Source organism: Fundulus heteroclitus, chromosome 17 (genome assembly GCF_011125445.2).
Source record: "Fundulus heteroclitus isolate FHET01 chromosome 17, MU-UCD_Fhet_4.1, whole genome shotgun sequence".
Classification (NCBI taxonomy): Eukaryota; Metazoa; Chordata; class Actinopteri; order Cyprinodontiformes; family Fundulidae; genus Fundulus; species Fundulus heteroclitus.
Window position 1 is genome coordinate 5047893 of NC_046377.1, and position 9796 is coordinate 5057688.

Here is a 9796-nt window from a genome sequence, read left to right on the forward strand (position 1 = left end):
AAGTTTCAGGCATCAGTGAAAAGTACAATTTTGCATACTTTGCTCAAATATTTCTGTTGAATAGAGCTATATGCAATAACTAAACTTTTTAATAAGTTATTGTGATACTTTAATAAACTCTTAGTGCTCCAAAATAAGCCTAAAAACAGAAAACTGGACTTTTGCTCATCCCCTCTGAAGGATGGGACTCAGAGGAGACTGTGTGGCACATGGCAACAATATTTCTTCTCATATAAAGCTATATTCTTGATTTCTGAGGAATGTTATTTAGAAAACGGAGCAATGTTGGCAGCCTCATGCTCTGGTGTCGTTTCCCATTTTGAGGGCCTGTTAATCGATCACAACTGAAGGAATCCAAACTGAACTAGAAGTAAAGCGTTGACTCTGTTACCACATGAGTTTGGGACCAATACATAAGAGTCAGAGGCTCTGTAACACTTCTCGTCAATGACTTTTTGACTCAGCCAATAGTAACGTTCCCCTCTACAGTTTGTTTCGCGATGATTGTTTCGGTTGGAAGGAGCTCTGGTCAGAAGAGGATGGCGATGACCATTCTGGCACATAGCAGCAATGTTGTATGTGCAGGACAAAGGCTCCGTGTTTCTTTTTCTCAAGAATGAAATTCCCTCTGTGGAGCATGGCAGCGGCAGCATCATGCTGTGGGAATGTTTTCCTTCTGCGGTGTCTGCAAAGGTTTTCAGAGATGAAAGAATCTGAACGGAACCTGCGACGAGGATTCAGCTTTTAGCGTCATAACAAATGTTCTACAGCACAGAACTTTGTTCGTTTTCTGTTGTAAATTAATCTGGTCAAACAAAGCTAAGAGTGAACTGTCTTGTGTGTAGCAGCAATGTAGCACAAAGTCAGCATCTTCGTCTTTTAAAGGATAGAGGGATACATGTTGATGGCAGCATCATGATTTGGGGCTATTCTCCATTTGCAGAGTGTGGAAAACTCGCTCTGAGCCAAATTAATCTAATAAATATAATCTGTCAGAAGTAAAGTGCTTGGGGCTTTGTGGAAGTGATCCAGATCTTCAAGGTCGAAGCAGGGACTACAAACCAAATAGCAGAAAAGCCCAAATAATCACGAGGACTGAAGAATGTTGTCACTTGCCGTAACATAAAACCCATGTGTTTCTGGAAGCAGCTGAGGCCCATATAATCTCCAGTATAGCTCAAAGAGAAACAATGGTGACAGAGAGAGAGAGAGAGACCTTTCTTAATAGTGCCTACGATGGATCAGAGCTTAGCAATAAAGCGAACCTCCAGCAGCTAAATAAACTCACACCTCCATCTGATCAAGGCTCTGTGCAGTTCAGCATTCCTGCATCGAAACCCGTCATTACTTGAAGAAGCCGAAGCTTTTCAGCCTCACACGACTGTTAAGTGCACGCTCGTGAAGGCCCAGTGCTGTTGTTCATTTTGAAATATCTGTTTACCAGTCCCCTGCAAATGCATGGGTCTCACCGTACATTTACATAGCAGGTCGTTAACCTGATTTAGTATCAACAATTACTTGCAATCATCGGCACTGATGTTGAAGCTTCCACTGCGATTGCGTTTCGAGGAAAGGTCGCGGCTGAACACAGAATAGCATTTACCAACCGGAATAAAAGAAATTCGTTGATTGAGTCTCATCAGCGTTGGCCAAAAAAAAAAAACAATAAGGGAATAAAGTTTAACCAATACCACGAAACATACTGATGTGCACAATGTAGGCATTCCACAAGTCCTAGTTATTTCAGAGATGCTACTTACATAAATAAATGTGTATATTGTTCATAATATCTGATATAAAGCAGGTTAAGTGGGTTCTCAGTACCTGGGACGTGTAAAAAGCCCAGCACTCTGTCTCCTGATGGAGGCTTTGCTGGCCGAGATTAAAGCTCCTGGAAGCAGCGTTTATGCAACACCGTCTTGTTCTTGCCTCATCTGAGGGTAGCTTATTTTGAAATTTAAACGTTATGAAAGTTTTTTTTTGTTTGGGGGCGGGAGTGCCGTCGTGCTGAGGCGGTAATTAATTTCTGCTGTGCTTTGGCTCGTGTCTCCAGATGGCCCTGTGATCTGGCGGATGCTGACCTACCCCCCGACTCGTCGAGCTCTAGTGGTGGGATGCGGCCTTCAGATGTTCCAGCAACTTTCGGGCATCAACACGGTCATGTGAGTAGGAATACGTGGGAAGTGGTTTGCCCGGAGTTTGCATCAGTCAGAAAGAAAAAAAAAGCCAGAGTTGAGAGGTATTTGGGTGGAGATTTTTAAATTATATTAAATATATATATATATATATATATATTGTTTTTTGTTTGTTTTTTTTGCAGTTAACACAGTATATGTGCAACTGCAGTCATTTCAGGCTTTTAATGATTCACTTGAACACGTTTCCTCATCAAGGTGGACTGATGATACAACAGACCAGCTTCTATGAATTTTAAATCTAAGAGCTGGTTTGGAAAGTTTGGATGTATGAATTCTTTTTTATACATTCAAGCTCAAATATAAATGTGTGCACAGTTATCTGGCGACTATTAGGCAATTATCAATTGGAAGGGGGCAACAGTGTTATTACTCTTTCATCTTTCAGGCCCTATTTTGTTTTGCAAGCCAGGCAATGGAGACGTTTAATGCATGCTACAAAATGTTATTTAGCAAAAAAAAAAAAAAATTATTAAAGCATGATCTTTTTCCTGTAACACTGTGTCCATCCTAAAAACAGAAAAAAGGGTTCAACTAGCTCATCCTTAACAGCCCACACCAGAACCCAACCTCCACTTTGCTAACATCAGAGTCAGATTAGAGCTCCGTGTCCATTAGCCACGACCCCATCCGTCTGGTCCATCAAGGGTCACTTTCATATCATCAGTTGATAAAGCTACTGCAAAAAAGTGTCACAAATACACATTTTTCTCATTATGAAAACAGGGTTGAGAACCCCAGGGTCTGCACAATAAATTGTTTTTGCAGTATTCAGCTGTATTTCCCAACCTGTGTTGATGTAAAAAGCTTTCCCGTATGTGAAACGCACATGATCATTCCGTTTAAAAGGAGTCTACACACACTGGAAAATTGGTTTTATTCACTAAACAGCATCATAGCTAAATTGACACAAATTGCAGGGGGGGGCTGTCTTCAGATTAACCGTCTCTAAATAACTTGCCGTCAGATTAACAGCACAAAAGAGAGTTTTCTTTTAACATAATTGGATCTAAATCCAGGAAATAAGGGGTTGATGTTAGTGTGAAACTTGCTTCACTGTGAACATTGATACTGGTGTTCCAGTTAATGATGGCCTTCTTTAGGATCATTATAGCTACTTTTTTTCCATCTGAGGTGCCGGTCTGGGTCAGGAGATTGAAACGTTGACGCAACTAGGTGTTCCGGTAACACATATTATTTGAGAAAGGCTACCACTGAACTTTTGAAAAGCCCTGACCTCATGTATACTAATAATGGCATTTCTGATAAGACAAGTGGTCCAATAACCAGGCGGGAGTATGCAAGCTACGGGGTTTTGACCAAATGTCAAATAAATTCAAATCTGAACGACAGCATTTGACTAAAATCGGTAACAAAGTCAAACCTGTGCATCCGGTTCTTGTTTTTAAAATCCACAGGAGTTGTTGGCCGTACAGTCCAGCTGGGAAAAGCGCAACTTAAAGCAAAGCAGAAGATTAACCGAGCTTCCAGGACGCTCACATGTAAACTCCTAATTGCTGGAACAACAGAGGCCACCCCATATTCAGTCTCACGCGAACCCAAAGCAGCGCCGCAGAAAAATGGCATTTCTCGCTTTGTGTTTTCCTCAGCCCCGGGATTAATCAAAACAACGGCACACTAAAGACGTGTCAGGCATTCCCTCTCGATACAAGAGATCAAGAAAAATGCGTTTGCCACAGCAGCACAGTATTAAATCACAAAAAGATGTTTTTTTTTCATCCTTCAAAGCGCATCCATCACATGGGAGCAATAGCCTGGGTGCATTACTAGCCACTTTACCGCGAATGGACAGAATCCCCCCCCCAACATCCCTCCCCCGGTGTCTCCTTTATTCTTCTTTATCGCTCCATCTGAGGAGATTGTGTCATCTGTCTGTGTCTCGCCCTCTCCACTGAGACAAACTATATTACAAGGCTTTGTAAACAATCGGTGGCTGTGCGCTGTTGCCTGGCGACCGGCAGACGGTGTGAGCGGTGTGCTTGGACGGGGTGTGTCTGCACGCGTGTGCTGGCAATGAGACCGCCATGCGTTGTGACGCGGTAAGCCATGTGGACGTTGACATGCTGCACATCAGGCAACGTGTGTGTGTGTGTGTGTGTGTGTGTGTGCTTTCGTTTATCTATCCTGGTGGGGACATTGGCATGAATACACACCAACACCATGGGGACCAAAAACACCATGGGGACCAAAACCATGGTCCCCACGGTGCGAACCACTCCAGTGAATAGAAAATGACTTTCTAATATGGCTGGTGAAGTTTCCTGAGAAGTCCCCAGCAGGCTGTTTTTTGTGACTTTGTGTTTGCTCTATAGCAACCCCAGAGGTCAACCCTGGTATAGCAGTGTGTACACAAAGTCCCCAGCAGGCTCATTTTCTGAAATTGTGTGTGTGCTCTAGAGCGCTACCAAAGGCCAAACCTGGTATTACAGTGTGTGAACTAAGTCCCCACCAGTACTGTTTTTTTCATACAGGCCCCACCAGCACTTTTTATGCGACTGAATGCCATTTTTGTCATTAGAATGTGTTTATTATCCTCTTATACACTTTTTGTTACCTGATTATTACATTTTGGGTCTCATATCTCATGAGAATTTAATAGAGTTCACATTGTTTTTTATTTGTTGAATTTTGTATGCTCAATACAGTTCTCTTTTCTTTGTGCAGAGTTTGTGAGGTATTGGGTGGTGGGTTTAGCCCCTAAAAGTTTAACATTTGTGCATTTAGATAATTATAGATCTTGTGGTTATCTTAATTTAATCATTTTGTGCTGTTTTTCAGCTGTGAAACGCAGTTGTGAAACAGTGAACGCACCAACAGTCAGCGCTGACTTGTTCAGTGAACTTACGCTCACTTGCGTACTGTACACAGAGAGAACTGCCACTCAGGGCAAAGGACTTGATTCAAGTTTTGTAACTGTAGCCTACTGCTAAAATTAGTGCTGTGTCAACTTGCCAACATCCATGTAACGTGTTCAGTGAGTGTACAGAGCTGAGGACTCCCGTGCAATACATGTATACCACTCAAAGTAGCACTGTGTCTCCCGCCAGTGACCATATACTATGGTCCATGAATGCACCGTCCTTCAGTACTCACGGTGAGCTTGTTAAAGAGTGAATGTGAACCTCAATCAGGGCTGAATCATGAAATGAATGACGCAACATTTTGCTGTTTACCAGTTCAGGGAGTTAGAGAATTATGCACTATGCAGTCAGGGCTCCTGCTAAGCACTGAATGAGCCGGTGAATGCAGTTTTTGAATGAATCTTTTTAATGAACGGATTCTAGTGATTCAGTACAGTCAAAAGAACTGTTGAATGGGATAAACACTTCTTTTGACTGTACCAGTAAGCACTAGTGAAGTGGTTCAGAAGAAATTACTCAGTTGTGGCAGAAACATAACTATGACCTGTTCAACTGTGTTAAAAGTAAACATATATGCGAGTACTCTCATGTATAAATGTAGGTTGCCAGACTCTGCAAAAAGCATCATTTTTTGCAACACACTTAAATACATCAGCTACATCCACATACTAAGCTACTCAAATTATGTTTCACTGTACTGTAACCAAGTATCAATTTGTCCCTCTTTCAATAACAAGAAACAAAGATGAAATCAGATTCAAATGTAATCAGCAGGAATTTATTCTGGGTCTGGCAGTAATGGCCTACCTAAGGCCAATAAAATAAAATATTTTATGGACTGGAACATACCTTCCCTTTAAATCAGTGTCTGTTTGTTTAACTCAAAATATGTTATTTCATTGTAGTGACACAAGCACTAAAAAAAATAAAAATAAAATAATAAAATAGACTTATTCCAGCAACACAAATAGATGCCAACAATATAAATGAAATATAACAACTCAAAATCTTGTGTAATGTCTGTTTTCAATCAGTTTCTTTTCAGTGTTTATCAAAAGTAAATCAATCCTTTTGATGAACAGTCAATCCTCATCACAAATTGTGGTTTTAATCTAAGGGTATGAGTTAGATTGTGAGTTGACAGTGTATGAGCATATCTGCAATTCAGTTGTTAAAAGTTTTCATTCTGTATGATAAAAAACTAACATATTTTTTTAGCTTTTTTCTGATATTGTACATTAGGCTTCTTTATGTAGTGTTGTCGGTTGTGCATTCTTTTAATGGGGTTTTCATGAGCCCTTTTTGGTTTTTAAGGAGTTTTTTTTGAATAGTCAGAGCCGCAATTTGGTATTTCTTAGTCCAGGAGAATTAAATAAAGTGCCAGTAAAGGAAACAAAATTTGCATACCCCCCAAAAAATACTATAGAGCTCGATAGAAAGAAAATGTTTTCCTGTCCTGGGACACAGCGGTCTCTGCCTGGCTCTGGTCCACCCACACTAGCAGGAAAAGAGTGTAAGAAGTGGTGACTTGATGTGAAAGATGGCTAGTAGAGACTGGCTACAGCTTGGCCATGTCTTCTCCCCTCTCAGCATTATTCTAGTGCTAACCCATGAACTTTCCTGCTCTGAGGTCGCTGCTCTGCAGACGTAAAGCAGCGCTTACTGTTGTGACTCTTAAAGAGTGTGGCTTTTGACACTGAATAACAGACTTGCTAGATAACCACTGGGTTCCAGTACCAGCACAGCAGCCAGAGATCACTGTAGTGGAAAACGGCTAGCATTTATCTTTTATCAGTATGTCATTGTCAGTGTTAGCGGCTAACAGCTAGCAGCTAACAGCTAACATCAGCACTTTTCTGTTAACAAATTAAACATCCTTACACAGTCAGAGAACGTAGGCCCCTCTGTCATGCTCACACAGTATTATCAAAGCTAATTTAGCTGTCTCCAAACTCTTTTCACTGTCTTCCTGAGTTCTAAGCTTATCAATTGCTGTTGTTTCTTATTATCACAGTGTTGACGGAGAGCACGGTTCATTGCAGTTGATTTGCAGATACATTTTCAATAATTATTTAATTATTTCCACAGTGCTATAAGGTTTGGGTTAGGTTATGATTAGGTTATCAGCTGTAATGGAACAACCCACTAGTATTCTGCACAAATACTACTGCATAGGGAACAATAAGTGGACTTTTCCTGTTTAATTTTAAAATGGGCCATCTCTATACTTGCTGTAGCTGTAGCTTACACATGTGCATAACTGAAGCCATTTTGTATGTGTTAGAGCAGCAATGCAGCAGCACGACAGAGACAAAATGTGAGGTCTTAAATTTGTTAAAACTTTTAATCTAAGGGTATGAGTTAGATTGTGAGTTGACAGTGTATGAGCATATCTGCAATTCAGTTGTTAAAAGTCTTCATTCTGTATGATAAAAACTGTAACATATTTTTTTAGCTTTTGTAATAGGTAAGTCAAATGCTGATATTGTACATTAGGTTTCTTTATGTAGTGTTGTCTGTTGTGCATTCTTTTAATGGGGTTTTCATGAGCCCTTTTTGGTTTTTAAGGAGTTTTTTTGAATACTCAGAGCAGCAATTTGGTATTTCTTAGTCCAGGAGAATTAAATACAGTGCCAGCAAAGGAAACAAAATTTGCATACCCCCCAAAAAATACTATAGAGCTCGATAGAAAGAAAATGTTTTCCTGTCCTGGGACACAGCGGTCTCTGCCTGGCTCTGGTCCACCCACACTAGCAGGAAAACAGTGTAAGAAGTGGTGACTTGATGTGAAAGATGGCTAGTAGAGACTGGCTACAGCTTGGCCATGTCTTCTCCCCTCTCAGCATTATTCTAGTGCTAACCCATGAACTTTCCTGCTCTGAGGTCGCTGCTCTGCAGACGTAAAGCAGAGCTTACTGTTGTGACTCTTAAAGAGTGTGGCTATTGACACTGAATAACAGACTTGCTAGATAACCACTGGGTTCCAGTACCAGCACAGCAGCAAGAGATCCCTGTAGTGGAAAACGGCTAGCATTTATCTTTTATCAGTATGTCATTGTCAGTGTTAGCGGCTAACAGCTAGCAGCTAACAGCTAACATCAGCACTTTTCTGTTAACAAATTAAACATCCTTACACAGTCAGAGAACGTAGGCCCCTCTGTCATGCTCACACAGTATTATCAAAGCTAATTTAGCTGTCTCCAAACTCTTTTCACTGTCTTCCTGAGTTCTAAGCTTATCAATTGCTGTTGTTTCTGATTATCACAGTGTTGACGGACAGCACGGTTCATTGCAGTTGATTTGCAGATACATTTTCAATAATTATTTAATTATTTCCACAGTGCTATAAGGTTTGGGTTAGGTTATGATTAGGTTATCAGCTGTAATGGAACAACCCACTAGTGTTCTGCACAAATACTACTGCATAGGGAACAATAAGTGGACTTTTTCCTGTTTAATTTTAAAATGGGCAATCTCTATACTTGCTGTAGCTGTAGCCTACACATATGCATAACTGAAGCCATTTTGTATGTGTTAGAGCAGCAATGCAGCAGCACGACAGAGACAAGATGTGAGGTCTTAAATTTGTTAAAACTTTTAATCTAAAGGTATGAGTTAGATTGTGAGTTGACAGTGTATGAGCATATCTGCAATTCAGTTGTTAAGTCTTCATTCTGTATGATAAAAACTGTAACATATTTTTTTAGCTTTGGTAATAGGTAAGTCAAATGCTGATATTGTACATTAGGCTTCTTTATGTAGTGTTGTCTGTTGTGCATTCTTTTAATTGGGTTTCATGAGCCCTTTTTGGTTTTTAAGGAGTTTTTTTGAATACTCAGAGCCCCCAAGAGCCTGTGCCCCTCATAGTGCTCTTTTTAAAGCGCTGCATTTGAACCCAACCCTAACCAACATTCTTCAGGCCTTCCTCCAAACATATGCCCGAGGTTGTCAGCAGTATTGTCTGAGGGTTATTCATTTTTGTCACTATTACCACTAAAAACAAACAAACAAATTAACAAAAAGCTTCACATTATATACTGGGCCTCCAAAGTGCTCTCTGAAACTAGGCCAGGAATGGCTTGTGTCCATGAAATGGGAAAATACTTTTAATTATAGGTTACTATTAATTTAGTCAACAACTTGAGGATACTAGGTATTTGATATATTCAATCTACTGAATATATCAAATATCTAGTACAGCCAAAGTAGTAATTACACTGCATCTAGATTATTTAGGTCAATAAAAAGTAAAGGTTTAGAAAGTACAGTATTTCCCTCTGAAATGTAGTGGATTGTAAGTTTAAAGTTGCATAAAATAGAAATACTAGTAAAGTGGGCTAAAGTACTTAGTTAGTGTCCACCACTAGTATAGTGAAACTTTGGTTAAGGAGAGAGACTTTAATGTTAATAATTTTCTAGTTTGCAGTTTAGTGTTAAATATAAAACATTAGTTATTTGCAGCACTAGTCTGTAAAGCTCCCCTGTGAGCTGAGAAGTGGAGAAATATTGTGTGGTCCTCTGCCGAGCCTCAGTTAATGGCCCATCAGCTTCAAAGGGGCCGCCCTCTGGAGAGCAACGCCCTGCCAGCTGCAGCTCTGCAGGTGCATGGTGCGCCCCTCCCCCTCCCTCCCGCTCTCCCCTCCACACGGCGCGACGGGACCGCAGCAGCAGCAGAGAGTTACAGGAGTTTCAAGAAGCGGGAGCTGTCCGACTCGACAC

General features: G+C 40.6%; 1 protein-coding gene across 1 annotated transcript in view; it reads left to right on the top strand.

Annotated features, from left to right (window-relative positions):
* Window positions 1-9796, top strand: part of LOC105936303 (proton myo-inositol cotransporter) — a 109636-nt gene that overhangs the window by 52476 nt on the left and 47364 nt on the right. The window contains exon 4 of the mRNA XM_012877063.3: window positions 2054-2162. Within this exon, the coding sequence (XP_012732517.2) occupies window positions 2054-2162 (109 nt within the window). The remainder of the gene's footprint in view (window positions 1-2053; window positions 2163-9796) is intronic.